This window comes from Gorilla gorilla, chromosome 17, assembly GCF_029281585.2.
Source record: "Gorilla gorilla gorilla isolate KB3781 chromosome 17, NHGRI_mGorGor1-v2.1_pri, whole genome shotgun sequence".
Taxonomy (NCBI): domain Eukaryota; kingdom Metazoa; phylum Chordata; class Mammalia; order Primates; family Hominidae; genus Gorilla; species Gorilla gorilla.
In genome coordinates, this window is record NC_073241.2 from 92,643,555 (window position 1) to 92,670,596 (window position 27,042).

At 42.8% G+C, this 27,042-nt stretch overlaps 2 protein-coding genes across 4 annotated transcripts in view; both read right to left on the bottom strand.

Moving 5' to 3' along the window:
- The window catches only part of BCL2 (BCL2 apoptosis regulator), a 197,077-nt gene extending 193,034 nt beyond the window's left edge, over positions 1-4,043 (bottom strand). Inside the window, exons 1-2 of the mRNA XM_004059501.5 lie at positions 3,206-4,043; positions 2,114-2,984 (exon numbers count right to left, since the gene is read on the bottom strand). Of these exons, the coding sequence (XP_004059549.2) occupies positions 2,114-2,698 (585 nt within the window). The 5' untranslated portion in view covers positions 2,699-2,984; positions 3,206-4,043. The remainder of the gene's footprint in view (positions 1-2,113; positions 2,985-3,205) is intronic.
- A 7,768-nt stretch (positions 4,044-11,811) lies between these two features.
- The window catches only part of KDSR (3-ketodihydrosphingosine reductase), a 40,861-nt gene continuing 25,630 nt past the window's right edge, over positions 11,812-27,042 (bottom strand). For 2 of the 3 annotated variants that reach the window (XM_004059502.5, XM_063699285.1), the window contains 3 exons: positions 22,863-22,946; positions 19,294-19,395; positions 11,812-15,940 (listed from right to left, as the gene is read on the bottom strand). In XM_004059502.5, the coding sequence (XP_004059550.1) occupies positions 15,821-15,940; positions 19,294-19,395; positions 22,863-22,946 (306 nt within the window). In that variant the 3' untranslated portion in view covers positions 11,812-15,820. The remainder of the gene's footprint in view (positions 15,941-19,293; positions 19,396-22,862; positions 22,947-27,042) is intronic. The other variant, XM_055368747.2, reaches the window with a different exon arrangement.

The window sequence follows — 27,042 nt, forward strand, 5'->3', positions numbered from 1 at the left end:
ACATGATTTATTTTTACTAGAAGCAGTTTTGTCAAAAAATTTTTATCATGTTCTATGGTATGTCATTGTGGTTTGGCATCATAAAATGTAGCCTCTACATTTATCAACCTCAGATACCTGTTGACCACAAAGATAGGTCTACTATGAAAACTCTGTTTTACAAAAAGAAAAAAGTGAGCCTTTACTTAAAAAGAAACTTCAGTTACATGAGAGGGTAACACACTGAAATTCAGCAACAAATATCAAGGTTGTATCTTAATTTCTGTCATAAACATGTGTCTCTGTTTCCCACATTTTTATTAACTTATTTGATGGACAGATACCAGTTACCACCTTGGATTTATTTCAAGTAGAAAGAAAATTTGTAAGTGTGAATTTTTCATAAAAATGTGAAATAGTAAAACTATTAAATCAGTTTTACTTTGGTTTAAAAGGATCCTTTTGGAATCTGGAAGTCCCAACCCCCTTGGCTATAGTGATTAAAAATCAAACCACCTACTTAACCAAATATTTAACAAAAATATTCTTTTCACCCTTTAGCAAATTCTTCCAGAATTACTAAAGATCTGATAATGTGAGATCTCAACAAACAAACAATTCGAGAAGAGGATTTAAATTTTAGAAATTTAAACTGGGGTATTTTAGTTAATCTTACTTTTAAACACCAAACAGTGGCATCAATATTTTGTCAACTTTGGTCAAATAAGATCAGATGTTCACATCAATCATCTACTTTTCTTGGCCTTTTCTCTATTTGGCCTCTTAGTATGAGCACACTTTGTAAAATGTAATAAAAACATGTGGTGTGCTTCTTGACATCTAATCCACCTGCAGTAATTTCTAGGCTTTTTGCTCCTGTTAGGTCCTATAAAATAATGACATTAGTCATTCTCCCGAGAGGCTATAAAAGGAAGCACTGAATTGCATCCTGTTTTTCAAAGATAACTCTTCAGATTAAAACAAAAAGCGTAAAAAAAAAAAAACTTCACACAAGAATTACTTTTTCATAAATTCATCATTTTAGATATGAGATATAGATCTCCATTACAATCCTTGACTTTTAGGAACTAAACCCCCTCCAACAAAGAATCTCAGAAAAGTACAATTGTATGGTATAATGATGAAACCTCTATCTAGCACAGTACGAGAAAAAGATCATCTCACAAATGTTCTTCAAAGCCACAGGTATCAATCACTTCAACTAAAGTAAGGGTAAGAGAATCCACAGCTAAGAATCAATTCTTCTACACTTTACATAGATACCTAGATGCAAATTTTTTTCAGGCGACCACAACATTAGGTCGATTCTGAGTGGTGAAAAACAAGATTCTAACATTCTAGCAAACTGGTAAACCATACACAAATTATAGAATACAAAGAATGCAGCCGATGCAAATTCTGTCACTGACAAGGTAGCAAAGCCATAGCCTAATACTCCTCAGGACACCTCATCACGCCCACTGGGAACATGGAACACACTGGAGATTCCAGTCCAAGGACTTTGGAATGTCAACTTAGCTCTTTACAAACACAACTAAGTTTTTCAGGGAAAAAGACTTACATTGGTTTTCCTCTTTTGGAAAATTTTACCGATTGATGATGCCCTTGGTCTTCTGTGGAGTCTGTTCTTCTAATAGGGTTGTTCTCCAATTTTAGTGTACAACGGGCTTGTTTCAGGGGAGCTTGTTTGGGATGCAGACTGTCAAGACCCAACCTGGTATCTGGTTCATAAGCAGTCCCTGAAACCTCCCTCCGGTTCCAACAAGCTGCTCAAGCCAAGAAACGGTGGTCCTGGGGACTCCTGGACCTTCAGCTTGATAAACACTGAAGGGGTACCATTTACCACCACATCCTACTGGATTACAAACGCTAGATCTTTGGATCTCCACGACTAGCAAGCAAGTTAAAGACTTTTAGATGGCAGGCGTTATCGGTCAGGTTGGGATTGAACGCTTTGTCCAGAGGAGGAGGTAGGGACGCCGGGAAGCAACAACTCTGATTTTATTTCGCCGGCTCCACAGCCTCCCATTGCCCCAGGAGCCCACCCGCACTCCAACCCCCGCATCTCGGACCTGTGGCCTCAGCCCAGACTCACATCACCAAGTGCACCTACCCAGCCTCCGTTATCCTGGATCCAGGTGTGCAGGTGCCGGTTCAGGTACTCAGTCATCCACAGGGCGATGTTGTCCACCAGGGGAGACATCTCCCGGTTGACGCTCTCCACACACATGACCCCACCGAACTCAAAGAAGGCCACAATCCTCCCCCAGTTCACCCCGTCCCTGAAGAGCTCCTCCACCACCGTGGCAAAGCGTCCCCGCGCGGTGAAGGGCGTCAGGTGCAGCTGGCTGGACATCTCGGCGAAGTCGCGGCGGTAGCGGCGGGAGAAGTCGTCGCCGGCCTGGCGGAGGGTCAGGTGGACCACAGGTGGCACCGGGCTGAGCGCAGGCCCCGCGGCGGCGCCGGGGGCAGCCGGGGTCTGCAGCGGCGAGGTCCTGGCGACCCGGTCCCGGGATGCGGCTGGATGGGGCGTGTGCCTGGGCTGGGAGGAGAAGATGCCCGGTGCGGGGGCGGCCCCCGGGGGCACGGCGCCCACATCTCCCGCATCCCACTCGTAGCCCCTCTGCGACAGCTTATAATGGATGTACTTCATCACTATCTCTCGGTTATCGTACCCTGTTCTCCCAGCGTGCGCCATCCTTCCCAGAGGAAAAGCAGCGGGGGCCAACGGCACCTCTCGCCCCAGCTCCCACCCCACGGCCCCCAAAGCAAGAAGAGGAGTTATAATCCAGCTATTTTATTGGATGTGCTTTGCATTCTTGGACGAGGGGGTGTCTTCAATCACGCGGAACACTTGATTCTGGTGTTTCCCCCTTGGCATGAGATGCAGGAAATTTTTATTCCAATTCCTTTCGGATCTTTATTTCATGAGGCACGTTATTATTAGTAAGTATTGTTAATATCAGTCTACTTCCTCCGTGATGCTGAAAGGTTAAAGAAAAAACAAACTAATAAGTAAAAAATCAGGTGCGTTTCCCTGTACACACTGAGTGAAAGCAGGGCATACACACTACAAGTAACACGGCTAAAAAGAATGTATTAAGCTGCCTGGAAATTAAATTTACTCGAATGCACTTTAAGTAAAAAATCTCAAAGGTTTCCATTGAAAGTTACATTAAACCAATTTCCTGTGCAGAGAACTTACTTGTATTTTTTAAGTACAGCATGATCCTCTGTCAAGTTTCCTTTTTGTAAAACCAAAACAAATGCATAAGGCAACGATCCCATCAATCTTCAGCACTCTCCAGTTATAGCTGCTTTGAAACTTCCCAATGAATCAGGAGTCGGGGGGAGAGGGAGTAAAAATTAGGAGGATTTCCAGATCGATTCCCAGACTTCTGCTTCACAGAAATGTCAATCCGCAGGAATCCCAACCGGAGATCTCAAGAGCTCGAGAAAAAAAAAAAGGCAGCGGCGGCGGCAGATGAATTACAATTTTCAGTCCGGTATTCGCAGAAGTCCTGTGATGTTTTCCCCTTCTCGGCAATTTACACGCGCGCACACACGCGCGGGCACAGGCATGAATCTCTATCCACGGGACCGCTTCACGCCTCCCCACGAGAGAGACAGGGGAGAGGGGACGATGAAGGAGCCGGGGACGGAGGCAGGAATCCTCTTCTGATTAAACTCCGAACAGCAAATGCATTTTCCGAAAAGCTGCTGGATAAATGAAGGCAGGACGCGCCTGGCCCGCCGGTGCCGAGCGCTACAAGCCCGCGCTGTGTGTGGTGCGGCGAGGGGTGGGGAGAAGGAGGTGGTGGGGGAGGGTTTTATTTTTTCCCTCTTTTCCTAAAAAGGATGACTGCTACGAAGTTCTCCCCCCTGGACCCCCTCTTCCGCTGCACCCCACCGGCGCACCCCGCCTCCGGGCTGCGCACCCTTTCTCCTCCTCCTGGTCCTGCGCGGCGGCGCTGGCGACGGCCGCCTCCCGGAGCTCCCGCCGCGCAGCCCGCTCCGAGCGCTGACGGCCGCCGGCAGGGAGGGCCCGGCGCCCCGGCACCTTCGCTGGCAGCGGCGGCGGCGGCAGCGCGGCGGGGCCACGGAGAGCGGCGGGCGGGAGCGAGGCGGGCGGGCGGGCAGGCGGCGCGGAGGGGCGGGCGCGGGAGGAAGGGGGCGGGAGCGGGGCGGGGGTGCCTGTCCTCTTACTTCATTCTCTGCACAGCCCGACCGGTTTCCTGTGCGTAACGTCACACGGTTCATTCAAAAAAAGAAGAAAGAAAGAGCCCTCCTCTGAGCCACCCGACCGCCCCCTCCGCCCCGCTCCCTGGCCCGGGTTAAAGGCGCCGCGGCAGGCCCGGGAGTGGCGCGTCCCGCCGGGGGCACATGGCGCGCGGGGCCGCGGCCGGGGAGGGCGCGCCCGGGCCGGCCACCCGCCCGCTCCGCTGCGCCCGCGGGGCCCGGCCAGTGGGTGGCGCGGGCGGCACAGGCCTCCCGCGCGGCCGCGGCGCGGTGGGTGTGCGCGGGGCCTTCTGCTCAGGCCTGCGGCAGGCCGAGTGCGGACTTGGTGGTCGCTGGGGTCCGCGACGGGGTGGGGGCTCCCGGGGAACCGCACGCTGCCGGGCCGGGCGGGCGACGGAGCGCGGAGGGGGGCGGCTGGCGGGAGGGTGCGCCATGAAAACAAGGGCTGGAAAAGCGCCGGGAACCGCCTGGACCCTTTCTGGCCGTGTGAGTGTATGTGGAGTGTGTGTGTGTGTGTGTGTGTGTCTCGCCTGGCCCTTTTCTAGCCGTGTATGTGGAATGTGTCTCGCCTGGACCTTTTCTAGCCGTGTATGTGGGAGTGTGTGTGTCGCCTGGACCCTTTCTAGCCGTGTATGAGAGTGTGTACACGCGCCTACACACACACACGTTGTGTTACCGGCGCTCGGCCGCCGGGGGAAGACCCAGGCCAATGCCGCCCCCACCGCCCCCAGCAGTGGGACCTCAGCGCTGCCCTGCTGTGAAGAGAGGCGACTCTGCACGTTTTAAGCAATGTCTAGGGACGCCCCGAGCGTGGTGTTTACTTTCAAGTAGCTTCCTAGGTGTCCGCGCACTACACACGCACGCGCATCCCCGCCCGTGTCCACCTGAACACCTAGTCCGTGGCCCAGGCCATGCAGAACTCAGCGCTCCAGGGAAGGGGTTTATCAAGGGCTTTACAACAGTTTAAGTCAATGTTTTCCCTCTGTCCCTAACACCTTTTACACTGGTTTAGTGCTACACGGTGAGGAGTTCCATATAGTAACTTTCAGGCCCACCGTCCTAACGCTGGGGTGGGTGGGCTCCTAAAGGTCTCCACCTTTGCCTCGTAGCCAATCCTAGGTGGCCGCACTTTCTCAAATGAGGTACATAGATACACACATACACATTCACACTCGCAGACGTGTGTACGCGCAAGCAGACAGTTTTAAATTAATCAGCATGAATAGCCCCTAGCAAAAAAGGACAAGAGGACAAACAAGTTGCACGTGTGTATTTTTATCTCCAAGAGTCTTTGACAAATAAAGCACCAAGAAAAAAAAAGGTCGTCTAGAAGCACAGCGGCTTACTTAATAGGGCTCGAGTGCAAATATATAGGGACACTGGATTATTGGGGTCAAGAAAGATGACAAATGAGTACTACAATGTGTACAAATATGCTATGACTTTTTTTTTTTTTTTTGAGACAGAGTCCTGCTCTGTTGTATCTTGGAGGCTGGTGTGCAGTGGTGCGATCTCAGCTCACTGCAACCTCTGCCTCCCAGGCTCAAGCAATTCTGCCTCAGCCTCCTGAGTAGCTGGGATTACACGTGCACGCCACCACGCTCTGCTAATTTTTGTATTTTTAGTAGAGACGGGGTTTCGCCATACTGGCCAGGCTGGTCTCGAACTCCTGACCTCGTTATCCGCCTGCCTCAGCCTCCCAAAGTGCTGGGATTACAGACATGAGCCACCGTGCCCTGCCTGACATCTTTTATTTTGTCTCATTCCTACTCTAAAATCAAAACATTCTTTAAAAAGCCAGAAAAGCACACCAAATTATGATTTTTTTTATTTTTACTTAGTTGGCCTTTTTTTTTTTTTTTTAAGAGATGGCTTTTGCTATGTTGCTGGACTCAACTTCTGGGCTCGAGGGATTCTCCCACCTCAGCCTCATGAATAGCTGGGACTATACGCACTGCCATCTCTCTTGGGTGTTTTTATTTTATTTCTTCATTTATTGTATCCCATCAGCCCAACAAGCCAACTTCTCTCACATAGGAATGGGTGCCTGGGTACAAATTTCTTATCCAGGCAAGAGGGGATGAAAGGAGATCCTCCTTCTTGCCCTTCTGATGGTTGGGACAGAGTCCCTTTTATGCGCGTGGGAGGTGTTTTGGTCTGGATAGACACTGGGTATAGATTGACCTAGAATAAATGTTCTCACATAAATTCATACCAATTACACAACATTATGGTTTAGAAATCTTGAAAGCGTATTTTAAAGCCCCAAAATTACCTAAGAGGAATTGAAAGGCTTCAAGCTCCTAATACTCAGCATATGAGTGAGGAAATGATAAAAGACCTGCAAAAGAAACTGTACTTCTGCAAAGGGGGCAGCCAGAAGGAAACGGATCCTCTACTCCCAGAGAAAGAAAAGCTGACTGATTTTTGTCTTCCTACAGAGCCTCACTCAATGGATTTTCCCAGACTGATTCCTTATGTGGCATCTTGGCTATAATCAGTCTTGAGACAGGTCTGTATTGCAGTCTTTGGCTAGGGGTTATATTTTCCCTGGGAATGTTCTAGATACTCTTTCAAGTGAAAGAGTGAAACCATTCCTGCGTTCAGATTCCATGTTTATTAGATTCCATTTTAAAGCATAAGGGCAAGTATTCCCAGGAAGTATGTGACATTGACTACTCGTCTTTGGGCAATGCTGAGATGGGGGAGGGAACACCAGCCTGAGGCAGGAGTAACTGGATTTGAATCCTAGATCTATGCCTGAGACCTTCCAACAACCTTACAAACATATGCACAGTGGACTTTTCACTTTCCAAGATGTTTTCTACTTGTAAGAGCCAATGGATGACCCTTTTGGCAGCTTTGCCTGGTTGGATTCTACAAGTAGCGTGGCACCAGGAAGAGAAAAAAAACAAGATGCAGGGAATGGAGATAGTATCAAGAGTCTGAATGGCCTGTGTTTTCTTTCCCTCTTCATTCCCCAGGCCACCAAACAAAAAGCTTTTGATTGCCAGTTTTCGCCACCTGCTGGTTGTTTCACAGCGTTACTCTCTTCATCCATCCAAGAAAGTTCTTTCATCCATCATCGATACAAATGTTCTCCAAGTTTACGAAATTCAAAAGGTACATTATTATAACATGAACATACTAATGTTTAATATAGGTATGTATCGCCCAGGTGTGGTGGCTCATGCCTGTAATCTCAGCACTTTGGGAGGCTGCGGTGGGTGGATTGCTTGAGGCCAGCCTGCACAACATGACAAAACCCTATCTCCACAAAAAATACAAAAATTAGCGGGGCATGGTGGTGTGTGCCTGTAGTCCCATCTACTCTGAAGGCTGAGATAGGAGGATCACTTGAGCCCAGGAGGTGGAGGCTGTAGTGAGCTGTGATCACACCACTGCACTGCAGCCTGGGTGACAGACTGATACCCTGTCTCAAAAAAAAAAAAAAGAAAAGAAAAGAAAAGAAAAAAAAAAACCATGTGTGTGTATCAAATCTTCCCAGCTAATAAACTTTTTATTGAAAATGTGGGTAGAATGAGACTATTAACTGAGGATATTGATAACTAATAGGTCAGATGGAAGAGTAAACCATGGCCCCAACCTGAAATGGAAATTAATCCATAAATAAAATGAGCTGACTAGAGAGAATAAAAATAAGTAGTCCATATAGTTTGCATAAAAGAAAAATGAGGCCGAGCGCAGTGGCTCACGGCTGTAATCCCAGCACTTTGGGAGGCAGAGGTGGGCAGATCACCTGAGGTCAGGAATTCAAGACCAGGCTGACCAATATGGTGGAACCCTGTCTCTACTAAAAATACAAAAATTAGCCAGGCGTGGTGGCGGGGACCTGTAGTCCCAGCTACTCAGGAGGCTGAAACAGGAGAATTGCTTGAACCCGGGAGGCAGAGATTGCAGTGAGCCAAGATCATGCCACTGCACTCCAGCATGGGTGAGAGAGTGAGACTCCATCTCAAAAAAAAAAAAAAAAAGAAAGAAAGAAAGAAAGAAAGAAAGAAAGAAAGAAAGAAAAATAAACTGCTTAAAAAATAACTTCTCAGCCGGGTGCAGTGGCTCATGCCTGTAATCCCAGCACTTTGGGAGGCCGAGGTGGATGGATCACGAGGTCAGGAGATCAAGACCATCCTGGCCAACATGGTGAAACCCTGTCTTTACTAAAACTACAAAAATTAGCTGGGCATGGTGGCGAGTGCCTGTAATCCCAGCTACTCGAGAGGCTAGGCAGGAGAATCACTTGAACCAGAAAGTCAGAGGTTGCAGGGAGCCAAGATCGTGCCACTGCACTCCAGCCTGGAAACAGAGCAAGACTCTGTCTCACAAAAATAATAATAATAATAATAATAATAATAACTTCTCATAGGCTTAGATTAGCAATCCAAAATGCCAGTTTCCAATTTCAAGAATCTTATAAATTTGTGTGGTAAGTAGTGCCATGCTCTTTCAAATGGTTTGCATACATTGCCAGTAAGCGTTATATAAGCCCCAGTCATGCTTTTTTTTTTCCCAATCATTTTTGCTTCAGAGCCTGTCTTCTGCCGTAAATGATCGCATCCAAGTCATCCACTCTGTGCCTGAAAGTCATTCTTGTCATAACCAGGAAACTCTCTTGGTTTCTAAGTTAAGCCTTGGTTTAACTTACAAATCCACCTAACTTAACTCACCTAACTTAACTCACCTAACTTAAGTGGAACCTAAACCTAAAAACAAGACCAAAAAAATCGGAATAATTAAGCAATAATCTTTGAAGCTAGGCAATGAGCTACAAATAAATCATTCTGCTGTACAAGTTTAATAGTGGGCAAATAATATTTACTTTTGGTTTACAATGGAAAGCATAGGAAATTAACGTGATTTTTTTCCATTTCTAATCAATAACTTGGTGTTTAAAGTGAAATAAGCTAAGGGTAGGAACTTGTCAATTTTTCAAATGCCTACTGCTCTCGTTGGACTGAAACTGCAGTGATAGAACCAAACAAGGTATAATACCATAGTACCGGGAGGGCTAGGTGAATAATTTACATTGTTACGTGTAATAACTAACTTTTATTCTCTTATGCTATTTAGCACACAGCACGTCTCCAAGGTATTAATTGATAATGAACACAATTCTAAACTTTAAGGTTAATATGTTTCCTAGAGCTGCCATGACAAAATACCACAAATTAGGTAGCGTAAAACAACAGAAATTTATTCTCTCACAGCTCTGTGGGCTGGAAGTCAAAAAGCAAGGCGAAAGCAGGCCCACGCTTTCTCTGAAGCTCGGGTACAGTCTGTTCTTGCCTCTCCCTAGCTTCTGGTGGTGGCCGGCAATCCTTAACGTTCCTTGCCTTGCAGCCTCATCACTCCAGTCTCTGCTTCCGCCATGACCTGTGGGGTTCTGTTTTCTCCCATTCTTCTGAGGTCACCAGTCATAATACTGGATTCAGGCCCATCACAGTCACCTCATCTTAACTTGATTGCATCTGTACAGACCTTATTTCCAAGTAAGGTCATATTCACAGGTACCGGGGACTGAATCTAAATATCTTTTGGGGTGACACAATTCAATCCATCACAATATGTATCTAATATGACATTTTTAAAACTAATGAGGATCATTGACCCCAAGACCTAAAGACTCAGCAATATTAGAACTGAGTTTCAAGGGCTACCGTGACCTCTCTAAAGCTAAAATCTGGCTATTTCATATTTCCACTCAAAGTTCTTGAAAACCTAAAAATCTTAACTCTTCACATGGCATGATCTGGCCCAATCCTTTGCCACCCCCCTCCCTACCCCTCATCTCTTCCTTTTCCCTTCTTGCAACTATATCCACTTTTTGTGATTTCTGGAATATGCCAAGGTCTCTCACGTCTTTTGCTTTTGCACATCTGCCGGTCTCCCTGAATGGTACCCAGCTTTTTCACCTGACAAATTCTTTAGTTTTGGCTGAAGAATTTCCTCCGCTGTAAAGCCATCCCTGCTGTTTCTGGGCCGTCTTAACATTCCTTCTGTGCTGCTAGAAGACATTTAGTACAGGGCTAGATGCCTAAAAATCAGAATCAAGATTCTCATCCTGGCTTCACCATTGAGTAGCTGTGACCTTGAGCCAAGTATTTAAGCTTTCAGTGCCTGTTCCCACATTTATAACATGGAAATATAAGTAGTACTGTTCTTGGGGTTAGCTTGTGATTTCATTGAGTTAATACATGTAAAGCACTCACAAGTGACTGGTACCTGTTTTCAGTGTTGGTTATGTTATCTTAATCACCGCTATTCTCAGATCAGTGTAATCTCTAGCATATATCCTTCTCACTAGATTATAAACTATTCGAGGGCAGGGATCCTATTTTTCCTTGGAGTCTTTCCAGCTTAGAACAGTGCTTAGCATACAAAGATTTGAAGCCTAAAATTCAGAGGCTCCAAGCCAAAGAAGAAAACAGGGAATGGTTCCTCTTTGTCTAAGAGACTTGTAAGGATATAGCAGAGCCATCTGAGGGATGAAGGATGGGAGAAGGTGAAGAAACAAGAAAAGTAATTGCCATGAGGAAGGAACAAGTTGTTGATATAGAATTGTATCCCCAGCACCTGATACCAAGCTCATCATTGGTACCCAACAAATATATGATGGATGAGGCAAAATGGAGGTTATAAAATCAGGAGTGTAACAGAAATCAAAACATAATTTTGGGTTGGGCGTGGTGGCTCACGCCTGTAATCCCAGCACTTTGAGAGGCCAAGGCGGGCAGATCACCAGGTCAGGAGTTCAAGACCAGCCTGGCTAACATGGTGAAACCCCGTCTCTACTAAAAATACAAAAATTAGCTGGGCGTGGGGGCGCGTGCCTGTAATCCCAGCTACTCAGGAGGCTGAGGCAGGACAATTGCTTGAACCAGGGAGTCGGAGGTTGCAGTGAGCCAAGATCATGCCACTACGCTCCAGCCTGGCGACAGGGCAAGACTCCATCACAAACAAACAAACAAACAAACAAAACACATAATTTTGTCCTTTAAATATCCAAACAAAAATTACAGATATAATATCACATGCCATTTATGTATATAAATTGCTCAGATGTAAAGAAAGATTAAGCTTGCAAACCACGATGTCCAAGAAATCTCTTCTCAATGTTCCAAAACCTTTCTGTTTACGAACTGATAAATACCGAGGCATGTTCGTTTCCATATCAGTCTTGTATAATTTGCTGCCCATCAGGATCTGGGAGATATTACATGGTTGGAATATCAGGTTTTCGTTTAAAGTATGAGAAATATATTTGTATAGAAAACGTACTTGTTTAAGAAATTTTGCTAAATTCACATTTCTTAAACTTTTACTCGTATATCCCACATCATAGTGATACAAACAGAACCTACTTGACACAATAGCTCAGAATACCAAGTATTTACTCCATAAATATTACTTCCTAAAAAATGATAAAAATCAGTCCTGGTGAAATGCTTAGGATGCAAAGTCAGGATAACATTATAGAAAACATTTATGTTTTGCCCATGCCCAAATGGTCTCTTAAAAAACACAAATTTCTAGATAAATAAGTTTGCAAATCTGTAAGTCTTGTTCCCCATTTATTTTTTTGTTGTGATTCAGAAATACAAGGTACGAAAATTAGATTACAATTCTGCCACAAAAGCTTCTAAAGTAGCAAACACAACTTTGTGTATCAAAATAGCCATGTGCGCTTTTATCAATTAAAAAGTCTTTAGAGTTATCACATCAAGCAAGTGTAAAATATAATAGCTACTATGTCCCCTTCAAAATTGCAAATCCAGTTACTGCACTGAAGTATAATCCGAAGAGCAAGATTTAGTCCAGAATATGGAAGGTTCTGGTTGGCAGGTACTTTTTAAAGCTGACTTACTAAGAACTAAAAGAAATGAGAAATATACAAAGCATCTTATGTCAAAGAGTATGAATATTTAAAAGTGGCCTCAAGTGAGTAATACATGTTTAAATTAGAACATGATGTAATTAAACGTTTATGTAATTTAGCAAAAATATATATATAATTGCTTTCTTCTAGAAAGATAAAGACATAAAATTCTTTGAACCGAAGCAATATTACCAAATGTTTTCATCACCTAAATACTACAAACAATCTCTCAAAATTTAACTTGCAATGATCAATAATATATGGTTTAACAGATCCAGATAAAGTTTTTTTTCTTTTTTTTTTTTTTTTGAGACAGAGTCTCGCACTGTCACCTAGGCTGGAGTGCAGTGGCGCAATCTTGGCTCACTGCAACCTCTGCCTCCTGGGTTCAAGCGATTCTCCTGCCTCAGCCTCCTGAGTAGCTGGCGCCCGCCACACACAGGCACCTGCCACCGTGTCCAGCTAATTTTTTGTATTTTCAGTAGAGACGGGGTTTCACCATGTTGGCCAGGCTGGTCTCGAACTCCTGACCTCGTGATTCGCCCGTCTCAGCCTCCCAAAGTGCTGGGATTACTGGCGTGAGCCACTGCGCCCGGCCCAGAGAAAGATTTATAACTAAATATATAGAAAAGAATAATTCCCATGATTTTGTTTTTGTAAAAAGAAGTAAGGATTGTTTTCTATATATTTTTCAATTATGAAGTCCTTGAACATATTTGGGGATTTTTATGGCTCAATGTTAATTTTTTAATATACTTACAAATACATTATAATAAAATAATACAACCAAATCAAAAAGCAGCCACTTAAAAACTGAAATTCACAAAATGAGCTGTTCTTGGCTACATACAGAAGGCCAACATTTAAACTTATTGATAATTAAACGTTTACTGCCATAGGTAATATTTACGCACTTCTGGGTCCAATAGAAGGTGTTGAATCAATGTGATCCTTTAAAAACCAAGTCATTAGTTTCCGTAACAATCACACTCAGGTTGGTTCTTTTTTTCTTCCCCCAGCAGAAAAACAAGTTGTTCAAGCATTGAACCAAAAAATATAAAAAATAGAATTTGCCTTGTAATATTTTCATGTTTTGGATGAAGTCAGCCCATTACGTGAGGCTGCTTAAATGCCTACAATCCCTTATCCAAAACCCGCTGGGCTGGATGTGTTTCAGAATTCATAATCTTTGGGGTTTTAAAAAGGCAATATGGACATATTTTGAATATTACAAAACACCTCCACAGCATCTAAGGGAAAACCTATAATCAAATCCATGGATATTTCTTCAGGGAAAATTAAGTCACAATGAAGTAGCATAAATATAAAGTACAACACTCTCACATCAGTTCAAGTCAGATTTTGCTGCCAAATGAATTACGGTATCAAATTTAGAAAAACACAAACCAACTTGGATTTCAAAGTTTTTTTGCTAAGGGACTGTAGCTCTTTAACATCTCTGACAAGGAAATTTCTTCTCTGACATGATGGTCTCTACAAATCTGCTCTCATATTTCAGTGGAAATTGGGATAGGGACAATTGTCTTCTACCGCAAAACAGAGGCTCTCAACAGGTGCTCTTAAATTTATTCGGGTAGTAGATTACCATCTCACTGGAGGCAACAGGTTCTATGAGGATAATTTGAAAAAATATATTGAAATAACTATTTAATGTTATTAAATCAGACACTTTCTTGGACTAGATTCTAATATAGATCAGCAGTAGAAGGTGCCAACATTCGAGGAACATTTATGAGAAAAGAATAAAACTGAGAAACATCCAGACATTAATGCAGTTGTTTTCTGCAAATTATAAAAAGCTATGATTCCATTTTAGCAGCTGCACAATGCAACTCAATATAATCTGCAAACTTTGGCTCTGTAAGACTGAAAGATTTATGAAACCATTCTGGCATCAACCGATCCTTACAAGCTGCAATGAAATCATTCCAAGCAATTTATATATTAAATAATAATTTCTTCTGTATCTATCAGTGTTTAAAATAGGCTATTCTCAGATCTTAATAAAAACATGGGTTAAAGCCATAAAACATCTTATTTTTTAAAAAGTTAAGTCATTTAAAGTCAAGAGCTTCAAAAACTCAAGAGCAAAAAAAGGTATGCTATAATTTTTAGGTCTTCAATGCTTGTATAGAGTTTTTATGTTTTTTAAGTTTTATTTTACAATTTAAGAAAGTTTCCTCTTCAAAAACAGAGGTCTTTTCTCACCGAAGTGATCTGGAATGTGCTACCGTATATGCAAGGAAGACAGGTTACAAGATCAAGGTGAAGGCAGCTCTCCTCAAGTCAGAGGAGTGTGAACAATGAGCAGGATGCAACGGGGAATGTTGGCTAAAACTCATCAGAGGCACTTGCTGTCAAAATCCACTAATGAACACAGATCCTATAACCTGGAAACAACATTCAGGGGCCAAGAGGGTTTCCAGGGCTACAGAGTTAGATGACTGGGCTTCCTTAGCATGTGGTATAAAAATAATGTCTGCAGGTTCAGTGGGAGAGTCACATAAAGAACAGGTGATCATTTTATTTCAAAAGCAACTCTCTTCAAAATCAGCCTTGTCTTTTTTTCTTAATGAGCAAACTTTATACCATCATCAGCCTTTCCTAAAAGCTACATATATGCTCCGAGAAAAAGTCACACTTTTTAATTTTTTCATTTGCTTTAATTAATTCATGAATTAAGTTAAAAAGTCAAGTCGAAAATTTTAGCTGGTCTTTTTTTTCCTTTTTTTTTTTTTTACAAAAATATTACAGCAGTATAAGCAAAATTGGAAAGGAAGAGATGGGAAAAACAAGTAGATGCTAAAATGGGATAGGTGAACTTCAGGTCATCATGGTTATTGAAGGAACTGTAAATTCTTAAGCTTCTAGATTTTACTGCTCTTCAGAAAACATTTAAGGAGGCTGCCTTTCCCCATGAATGAGAAATGAAACGTTCCCTAAGCATTTGAGTCTAAAGACAAGAAAGCATTGCTTTTCCTACTGGAAAATATCTCTTTACCTCCCATTGCACTGCCCTCTCCCGTCCCCCTCGTAGCTTTATGGGATCAAAGAGAGAGAGAAGCCATGAGTTTCCACCAGCAGCAGAGTGAGTCCTGAGCACAACACAGGGCTGTCAGTGACATTCAGACTCACTGGCAATGGGTCCAACTCATCTTGAATAAAATACACAAAGAAAGAAAGAAAGAAAGAGAGAGAGACAGAGAGACAGAGACAGAGAGAGAGAGAGAACCCTAGAAACCGAAAATTGTTTTTTTATGGAAGGTTTAAACAAAGTCCTCAAGATTTCTTTATGTGCCAGAAAGTACATTTCTGGACTTAATCTCTAGGGGGGCAAAAAAGAATAAATAGAAAAAAATTTAACGATCATTCTGGAATCCTGTTCTTTACCTTGTTTACATGCTATTAATTCTCATACCTTCACCTCTCTACCACAAAGCCTAGAAAATCAAATGGTCTCCTATTCCATATTTGCATAGTATTAATAATATTGTCAGGAGGTGAACTTCTAGCCCCTTGCTTGCAGCCACATTTCTGAAGAGCACTGGTCCAATCTGGCATATTCGAAAACAATATATAAGTGTCTATAGGCCAAAAATTGGGTCCCATTTAGCAGCAAGCTGTTCAAATTATTTGGAAACAGTCTTCTTCCAAGGGGTAAGAAGATTAGGCAGTTTTGTCTGCATTTTCAGATTTTTCTCTCTGCATCATGCAGCGACGAACTATGCTGTCAAAACTTCCAAGGTAAAACAAAGCAATAGTGCGGAAAAGGCCCATGGTGACCACCTGCAAGATAAAGAGAGAGCTTTTAGTGCATCCAACGGTACAAGACTATTTCAAGGTACCTAGGTCTCTAACAAACAGTTTCTAAGACAAATCTTCTAGTCTGCTCTAAGGATGAATATAATGAAAACTCTGTAAATGTCAGTAAGCTGTGAGAACAGAATGTGTGTGTTCTGCACCGCTGGACAGCCCAGATACATAACAAAATATTTGTCCAATTAATAAATTCAAACCATAAGCAGAACAAAATATATATTGCTTGCAGTCTTAGGGTTATAATAGCTTTAAAAAGACCCACTGCAGCATCTCAAATAGCCAAACTACAATCAAGGCTTTTTTGGTTTGCAATTTATGTTCTGAGCATGAAAGCGAGACCCTATACTAGGTGCTGTGAACACTGTGGTAAGAGACACAGTCCCTGCCCTCAATGAGCTTATTCTCAGGCTGGAAAGACAAGGAAAATTGAAACTACTGCCTCAGGGTTGAGACCCGTGATTACTGATATCCTGTTGCTCAGGATGGAGTGCAGTGGCATGAATGCGGCTCACTATAGCTTTGACCTCCCAAACTCAAAGGATTATCCTGCCTCATCCTCCCAAGCAGCTGGGACCATAGGCATGAGTCCCCGTGCATAAGAGAATGGAAAAATCAGGCCGGGCGCGGTGGCTCACGCCTGTAATCCCAGCACTTTGGGAGGCCGAGGCGGGTGGATCACGAGGTCAGGAGATTGAGACCATCCTGGCTAACACGGTGAAACCCCGTCTCTACTAAAAATACAAAAAAATTAGCCGCGTGTGGCGGCGTGCGCCTGTAGTCCAAGCTGCTGGGGAGGCTGAGGCAGGAGAATGGTGTGAACCCAGGAGGCAGAGCGTACAGTGAGCTGAGATCGTGCCACTGCACTTCAGCCTGGGTGACAGAGCAAGACTCCGTCTCAAAAAAAAAAAAAAAAAGAGAATAGAAAAATCCCTTTGCTTTTTTCCCTACACCCTCAGAGCACTGAAGCCAGTCCTTGGATCTTCCGGAAAAAAACAATATTTAAGGTGAGACCTGAAGGATTAGAAGTTGGCAGGACACAGAGAAGATTCCAAAAAGAAGAAGATGGGTAAAGAAAGAAAGAAAGAAAAAAAAGAGCCTGGAAAGGTACGTGGGGTAGGAGATCAGGTGGTTTATGGCATGCGATGGAAATTTTTTTAATTTTTAAATTCTTTTTAGAGACAGGGTCTTGCTCTGTCACCCAGGCTGGAGTGCAGGAGTATGATCACAGCTCACTGTAGCTTCAGACTTCTGGACTCAAGCAGAAGTCTCCCAGTTGCTAGGAATACAGGTACACACCACCACGCCTGGCTTTCTTTTCTTTTACATTTTTTTGTAGAGACAGGGTCTCACTATGTTGCCAGGCTGATCTCAAACTCCTGAGCTCAAGCGATCCTCCCGACTTGGCCTCCCAAAGTGCTGAGATTACAGGCATGAGCCACCATACTCAGGTGCAATGGAATTTTTAAAGCTTTATCCTGATGGTATCAAGGAGTCATTGAATGTTTTCATGCAATGTATAGTTGCAGTTTAGAAACAACTGGTGTGGAAAATGTGAGGGTACATTCAAACGCATCCAAGGGGCCTGAGCAGGGGGTTGCAGACCATAGTGGTTGCAGGGACTGTGCTCCTCCCTCAGGAGCAGCTGCCACCTGTGCTTGCTGATGACTGCCAGGTAAGAATGCAGACTCTGTGCAGCTAAACCTTCTGATTTTCCAAGAAAAGTCTGAAATCTGGACCTTTTATATAAAACCTAATTTTAAAACTATTTTAAAATCTTAAACACACACACTCACACCAGGTGGACCAAACAAAACTGCTTCACAGGCCCATGGGAATCGTTTACAACCTCTGGCTCAAAAAGTGTGTAACTCAAGCAGGGGGCCTGCTGCGGCAACCCAGGCCTGGGCTCCAGAAGCACTGCCAGAATTGCAGAGAATGGAAGAATTTGAAGAACAGAGTGACAAGGATGACAATGATCTCTGACGTGAGGGACAGAAGCAGGGGAGTCCAGGACAACACGCCAGGTGTGAGCCACCACGCCAGCCCAAAAATTAAAACATAAAAGAATTCATGCATTTGTTCAGCTCAGGGATTCTGGAGTTCCTACTAAGTGCCAGGCGCTGGCTGTTAGGGGTACAACGGCAAACAAGAGGTGTGGGCCTGGCCCTCAAAGAGCTTACATCTAACACAGTGTCAACCTCTAAGAGAATGGCAAGACAGTAGGTACATTACAGAGTGAAAAGAAAAGAGGGCTTGGGAAAGACCCTGAAGAAAACCAACAACGAAGTCATTTATATAAGTCTGAATGTGGTTGACTGCACAGAATTTAGTACTTCTTAACAACTATCCCATGGCTTTGTCTTTCCAGAGCATTCCCTCTATTGTAACCCCTACTTCATTACACTGCACTACTATCTTTTATTTTTTTTTGAGACAGAATTTTGCCCTTGTAGCCCAGGCTGGAGTGCAGTGGCTTGATCTCGGCTCACTGCAACCTCCACCTCCCGGGTTCAAGTAATTCTCCTACCTCAACCTCCCGAGTAGCTGGGATTACAGGCGTCCGCCACCATGCCCAGCTAATTTTTGTGTTTTTAGTAGAAACAGTTTCACCATCTTGGCCAGGCTGGTCTCGAACTCCTGATCTCAAGTGATCTACCCACCTCAGCCTCTCAAAGTGCTGGGATTACAGGCGTGAGCCACTGCGCCCGGACTACTATCACCTTTTTGGTCAGTGCATTCCACTTGACTGTAAGCCCCTGAAGCTGGAGAGGTCGCCTTCCATCTGATTCCCCATGAGCAAGTACAGTGCCTAGCACACCAATGAAACACTGTGTATCTTGGACAAAATAAGAAATTCTATAAGCGAAGCAACTGTTTAATCCATGATTCGTGTCTCACTAAATTTAGCTGTGTGTGACCTGATTCACCTAGAAAAGGTTTTCTAGTCTAATATCCCAGTACTTTTTTAAGCAAGGCCACCCCTTACTCTAGAGGAGTATTCCATTTTCAAAACACATTGGAGCAGTGGTTCTTAGGTGAAAATCCAGGTTAACACCTCAACAGCAGAGACGGTGTTTTATTTCTCTATCTGCAAGGCCCAGCACTGAAGACTTCTTGCCATTCTAAATTCCTGAAGTTATATCTTTAACCTATTTACTCATTCCTGGTGGAGGAAGAGGAAAAGTTGATAGCTCCATAAAAATACATTCTCAAATAAAGTTACTTAGTTTTCCCTTAACCTCTTCTCATCAAGGTTTGATGAAAGGCAGTTTTTCTCTTGTCCATCGGCCTGTCTGATTGCTAGCCTAGGCAGAGCTTACCTGCTGGAGCCCCTCAGTAATAGAAGTTACTGGAGCCATCCCACAGGTCAGGGCCGAGAGCATGTACCCATCTGAGCCAAGGGAACTGTTGAAATTTCCTTGCTAAAAGAGAAGAAAAAGAAGAGAAAGAGGGAATCCTAGTAATGTGGACAGAAATCAGTCGGACACATCAGAAACAGTGGAGTGTGCTCGTTCACTTTAAGTGAGATAAAATGGTCACAAAACATTGATCAGCACTCAGAAATGGACGCACGGCCTTGGCAGATGGCAGTTCTCAACAAGTGAGTCCATGGACCCCTGCGGGCCCCCAAGGACAAATGATTGTCCTAATAATACTAAGACCTTCATTGTCTTTTACACAGTGTGTTGTATGGAAAATACAGTTTTGCCTCTGCAAAACTGCAGAGACATGGGCAAGAACCACGGGGTTCTTGCCAAACTGTACTAGGAGTCATTGTCACCTCTACTACCACACGCACTCGCAGTAATAAATAATACACAAAGAAAATACAAGTTCTAAAATTCTTTTAAAAATCAAAAAGTGTCAGTTTTGCTTTAAAATCCTCTTGATAAAGCAGGAAAATTCATCATTTTGTTCAATGGCAACCCTCGAGGACATGTCTTCTTAATACTCTGTGTGACAAATGAGAATGCGCCCAACGCGCTTCCGCGGCACTGCATTCCAGGGGGGGACAACTGCCTGGAACAAAAGTCCTTGTGCAGCTGCTGAAGTCGAGGGCTAAACTGCCACTTCTTTCATGGAGTGTCATTTGTATTGTTTATTTATTCATTTTTGACAGAATCTCACTCTGTGGCCCAGGCTGGAATGCAGTGGTGTGATCTCTGCTCACTGCAACCTCTGCCTCCCAGGTTCAAGCGATTCTCCTGCCTCAGACTCCCAAGTAGCTGGGATTACAGGCATGCACCACCACACCTGGGTAATTTTTGTATTTTTAGTAGAGATGGGGTTTCACCATGTTGGCCAGGCTGGTCTCAAACCCCTGAGCTCAAGCGATCCAGCCGCCTCGGCCTCCAAAAGTGCTGGGATTACAGGCGTGAGCCACTGTGCCTGGCTGGAGAGCATAATTTTTATATGAAAGACCATTGACAGGAAATCTATAGTAATTCAGACTTAGGTATGTGGCAGATGTGCAGAAAGCGGAGCAAGCAAGCGTGTCACTTCAGGAAAAACAACTGGCCACGTGTCATCAATGTGAAATCTGAGCCTTCAAGAAAAAATTAAGATTTGGAAAAACTAGTATCCACCATCACGAGACTGTCAGCTGCATACTTTTCTGATAAGATCAGCAGTAATATTGATGAAAGCGATTTTTCTGATCACTCAGTCAACCCATATTTTCCAAATGACTAATGCATAATGTTACGAAATCATGAATGGTTAAAAGATCCATTCAAAGTACAAGACGGACCAATGGAATTTAATGTAACAGAGAACAAAACATTCATTGATGTAGTTTCCAATTCCACACTGCAACTAACCTTTAAGAAACTACCATTTGTTGAGTTTGGGTTTGATATCAAAAAAGAATGTCCATAATTATCCGAAAAGCCTGGTAAAATAGTCTTCCCTTTCCCAACTCCGTATCTGTCTCAGGCCAGATTTTCTGTATATCCTTCCATCAAAACAACATTATTACAACAGATGGAATGCAGAAGCAGCTATTTGAATCCAGCTGTTAATGCAGACCTTAAAGCAACTGGTGAAAATGTGAACCAATGCCACTGTCCTCACTGAACTTTTGTTTTGAAAAGTAGTAAATTTTGTTTAAAAAAAGTCACTTTATATATATATGACTTTATATATATATATATATATATATATATATATATATGGAGTTTTGCTCTTGATATATATATATTTTTTCTTTTTTTTTTTTTTTTGAGACGGAGTTTTGCTCTTGTTGCCCAGGCTGGAGCACAATGGCTCAATCTCAGCTCACTGCAGTCTCCACCTCCTGGGTTCAAGCGATTCTCCTGTCTCAGCCTCCCAAGTAGCTGGGATTACAGGCGCATGTCACCACACCCGACTAATTTTTGTATTTTTAGTAGAGACGGGGTTTCATCATATTGGTCAGGCTGGTCTTGAACTCCTGACTTCAGGTGATCCACCCGCCTTGGCCTCCCAAAGTGTTGGGATTACAGGCACAAGTCACTGTGCCCAGCCATTTTTGTTATTTTTAATGAATCAATAAATATTACAAACAGCTTCCATTTCAAATATGGCAAATATCAATAAATATAGCCATGTAAATAAACGAAAGTTCTCTGGGGTTGTTGACAATTTGTAAGAATGTAAAGTGGTCAAGAGAAGAAAAGTTTGAAAACCACTAAACTAAATGAATACTGCCAAAATACTAAGAGCTATTTAGCATCATTAGAAACACTGAATGGGCTGGGCACGGAGCTCACGCCTGTAATCCCAGCACTTTGGCCAAGAGGCTGAGGCGTGCGGATTACCCGAAATCAGGAGTTCGAGACCAGCCTGGCCAACATGGTGAAGCCCCATTTCTACTACAAATACAAAAAATTAGCCAGGTGTGGTTGTGAGCACCTGTAATCCCAGCTACTCAGAAGGCCGAGGCAGGAGAATCACTTAAACCCAGGAGGCAGAGGTTGCAGTGAGCCGAGATCGTGCCACTGCACTCCAGCCTGGGCAACAAGAGCAAAACTCCGTCTCAAAACAAACAAACAAACAAAACAACAACAACAACAAAAAACACCAAATGCATTTGCTTTGACCCGAGATAAGCAGGAAAAATAAAGTCTCACTTGTGCCATCTTCCTGAGCCTTTTAATGCACTCAGGACAAAGTTCTTCACACATGTATGTATTTCAACAGAATTCACTATTCTCATTCTGCTCAGTTCAGTCTAATGTGACAGCATTTAGGCCACTTCAAGGCTGTCCCCCATGTGCTGACACCTCTCATTCCAGTGGTCCTATAGATTTTCCAAATTCAGTGTGGGTCTGTGGTTTACAGACATCCCTCATAAATGTGTATTTTTCCGCATTAACAGAAATGTTGTCAAAAAGCATGAGGCACATATGTTGTTCTTCTACAAAACAGCACATCATTTCTTAAAATACCATTTTTGATTCTGAATTAAAAAACATATCAACAGGGAAGACAGGAGGACAGGCCCACGGGGCTGGTGGCACTTTCTCGTTAGCTAACTTTTGGGAAAATGATACTGGGAAGCAGGAATGGGAGAGAAAGCAGCCAGGTGTATATGGGACATAGTATATATTGTTTACACTCATAGGAAAGTCTCATTTTCTTTTTAAAGAACTGGTGTTTCCAGACATCCTTCTAGTAAACCTGTTCCTAAGGTTAAGGTATACAATCAGTTTTCAGGAGCCTACTCACTAATATGGAGTCAATAAAGCGTCTAAAAGAAGAAAAGTTGAGTCCAATATTAGATATGACAAATGTGACAGACTAAAAAATTCTAATAATTGATGTTTTGAAGTAAGTCCTTGGACAAATATCTTTTCAGAAATATAGTACTACAAACACAAATAGTACAGAAAATAAGGATTTTACTTACTATGGCATCTTTAACAATTTGTTTGGCCACCTGTTCTGGTTTGCACACAGATGTGGTCTCTGAAATAAGTCGAGTCTCCAAAGGCTAAAAGTGGAAAAACATGTACATAACAATATCATGATTGCCCATTACATTGAAAATAAATTATTCTTACAGCCTCCTGATTTACAAGTAATTCCAATTTTCTACCTTTGGGCAGATTCCTATTTCTAGAATAAGGTCCATCCGGATTCTAAATCAGTGTCTACCTAGTTACTACGTAAAATTCTACCCAGTAGCTAACACAAGACAAGGAGGCCTTTGCCATTCTCTTAGAACATACGGAGTCTTGGCTCCACTGAGGACCGTCAAAGCTAGAGTGAGAACACACCACTGGATACAAGTTCAGAAAGACCCCCTCTTTGACTCCTCAGTGCTGGCCGGACACCTGAATGACGGTGCTTTTCTGTAGAGGCTAGACCTGTGTCCAGAGCAAGCCTGCTCCCAAGACCAGCAACTCCATTCTGACCATATTCCCAGGTCAGCAGAGGGCTGATCCCTGGGGATGAACCTGGCGCCCAAGGCAGGGACGGTCGCAACCCAGCCCCCATTCAACAACTGCAGATGCTTCTTAAAGGACTTGCTGAGGAGGCAAATGCACAGGACACTGAAAGAGAAGGAGCCACTTAGGAGACAACCCTGAGTGGTCCCTAGATGGGCTGCATGCTAGTTACCAGGCTGAAGCTGCAGACCCCAAATCTTAGACTTTTCTTCCTCAAAAGGTCCATCTCAACTCTTAACTAACTCAAAAAGCCTTCCCTAAATACCTAACTGGCAGTAACCTCTCTCTTTCTTCTGTGAACATTTCTGCTTTAATACACATTATAGCTACTTGTGCATTTGCATTTTACCTCCTAAGTTTCTTATGGGCAGGGCCTTTTTTGTAAGAAATTATTTATCTTTGGTTTTTCTTTGCGATGCCTTGCATATGTGTGCTCAAAAATTATTTCAGTTAGTTTCAATTAGAAGTGTCAAATAATTTCAATTAGAAGTGTCAAACAAAAGCCTTAAACTGCATGAGACTGTAAACTTTACCACATAAGCTTGAAGGAATTAAAGAAAATAAAAACCAGATTATATTTTCTTAAAATAGGAAAGTAAAGTATTTCATAAAGATCAAGTATTTCTTATGAACCTTTCTTAAGAGAAAGGCTGTTTTGAAGGAGCCACGATTCATTCTTCCAGACCCCCAGGCTGGCATAACCACACTAAATACACATAAGATTCTAAAGTACTATGGCGCCCCCTAAAGGGCCCACACATCAATGTAGAATTGTATTTACCCCCAACAAGTCTGCCCAAAATTTTACTGAAAAAACCCCAACTTAATCAACATCAGAATCAAACCTTAACAGGGAAATCACCACCCTTTGTCAGCTCTGGCTTCAAACTAAAAGACTGCATACCAAATGTTGCAAAGCTGCTTAGCAGATCTCTGCTTAGTCTAAGACAGGACATTTGGCTTAAATTTACTTCTTTGAAATAGCAGTAATTTTTAAAAAAGCAGAGCCAAAGAGAAAAGAATAGGGGGAAAAAAACCTAAATCACAAACATCTTTTTACAAATATACAGTCTAGGGAGTTTAAGTGCCAATTTTTATGCTGCAGAGATTCACATTTACAAAGTATTGGTATAAAAGAGAAAAAAATATATAAAACTAAAATTGGCCACAGTTCAAGGTGGTAAGTTCTGATTAATTCCTTTCTTCCCGCTTCACCTATTCATTTGCTCAAAAAAGCAACTACTATGTGTCAAGGCAAAGGGAATAGTCCATTGAAAAAGTGTGAAGCTTATATTCAGCTCAGGACGACTGGTAGTCATTTTATATAAAAGATATGTCTGTTTTAAGTGCTATGAGAAGCTTCTGTTATAAGCTGTGATAAGTGCAATGGAGACTCAAATCATCAGACCCCAAGTCATCTCCTCTACAATGGCAAAAGATTAGCAGTTTACTAACCAGATTCTTAATTCTCACCACTAAGAGTAGTTATAAGGCACTTTGTAGAAATAGAAAAATTAAGCAAAAGTTGGCACGTAGGTGGTGAGCTCCCCAGCCCTCCTGCCCTGCTTGGCTCCCACAACACAGTCAGCAAGTCTTACTCTCCCAAAGGCAGAAGAAGACATGATTCCTCAGTAGGGAAACTGATCAAACCATGAGAAAAGTGAGCAGATGCTGGCATATGAGAATCTTCTAATGAAGTGGCTGCATCCCCTCCTGATCATCCCATAGTAAACAGCTGAGAAGCTAGAGATTTACAATTGGCATTTTAGTGCATCACTCTTAAATATGGACAATCAAGGATCAACAGACATTTCAGGAAGCCGGAAAAAACAAAAACAGAGAAAAAGAAAGTAGGAGGAAATAAATAATACAAGATGTAGAAGAAATTTTCAAACAAAACAACAGCAACAAAAAAACAAGGCTAAACATCCACAGTGAATATCCTTAGACATAAGAGAAAATATGAAATCCATGAAATAAGGCAAGAAGCTATTTTTAAAAACTGTTTTAAATATTCAGAGAAAAGAGATCTAAAGTAATTTTTATGTAACCCAGTAGAAATAAAGATTTCAACAAAAAGGTTTAAGGATAAAGCGAATAAAAAACTAGAAGGGAGAACAAAAGGCCCAAGAGATTAAAAAAAAAAAAAAATGAGAGAAAATAGAAGGAAATTAGAGGATCAGTCCAGAAAGTTCAAAAATCTGAATAATAAATGCTCCAGAGAGAATGAACACTTGAAATGCTTTGGGAAGAAAGAAGTGATAAAAGGAGTAATATAATAAAATGTCCCAGAACAAAAGTTGATAAAAGGGCTCATTTGAGTGTCTAGCATATGAAATGAGAAGATTCCATGCCAAAATCCATTAAATAAGGATAAAAAGGGACACAAGGTTTCCAAAAATAAATGGAAAAACAGGTTCTATACACAAGGTTGGGAATCAAAATAGCATTGGATTCCACAGAAATTCTGGAAGCTGGAAATCAATAAATGCCCACAGAAATCTGAGGAAACATTATTTCCAAACTAGAAATCTGTACTTAACAAAACAATACATAAGAATAAAGAAAAATGGCCAGGCACGGTGGCTCATGCCTGTAATCCCAGCACTTTGGGAGGCCAGAGTGGGCCAGGAGTTGGGAGACCAGCCTGGCCAACATGGTGAAACCCCGTCTCTACTAAAAAAAAATACAAAAAATCAGCCGGGCTTGGTGGCACGCACCTGTAATCCCAGCTACTCAGGAGGCTGAGGCACGAGAATCTCTTGAACCCAGGAGGCAGAGGTTGCAGTGAGCCAACATTGCACCATTGCACTCCAGCCTGGGTGACAGAGCAAGACTCCATCTCAAAACAAAAAAGATTAAAATAAAAATAAAGGCATTTTCAGACATGTCGTTTCTAAAACAATATTACCTCTGATGTGCCCTTTCTCAGAAAATTGGTGGAAAATATTATAGCTCCGCCAAAATGAGCAGAAAAACCAAAAAAGTGAGAGTCATGGGCTCCGTCAAAGGGAGGGGAGAAGGGAACGTGCAGTGTGAGGTGAAGACAAGTCCTGAGACCACCGCTGGGTGGCAGAACTAGAACAGACCAGGAATGGGGACGACCCCAGGAGAAATGTCTGAGGAAAAAAGAATGAAACTAATAGAATATCCAATGTGCTCACATGGATCAAAAGGAGAATCTCAGTTCTGTTTGAATTTGGGACTGAATTAGTTATAGATAATTACAAAGCTAAGCAAATGAAAAGGCAAGAAAGGAAATGTCACTATAGAATGGTCCAAGTGTGCATAATATTAATATGAGCACTAAACCTGATTTAACTAAAGAGATGGGAGGAGTACCCAGGGAATGGGGAACAGATATGAGTCTTAATGTTTTTGTTTTGAAACAAGGTCTTACTCTGTTGCCCAGGCTGGAGTGCAGTGGCACAATCTTGGCTCACTGCAGCCTCGACGTCCTAGGCTCAAACTATCTGATATGGTTCGGATCTGTGTCCCCACGCAAATCTCAGGTCCAACTGCAATCCCCAATGTTGGAGGAGGGACCTGGTGGGAGGTCACTGGATCATGGGGGTGGATTTCCCTCATGCTATTCTCGTGATACTGAGTGAGTTCTCACGAGATCTGGTTGTTTAAAAG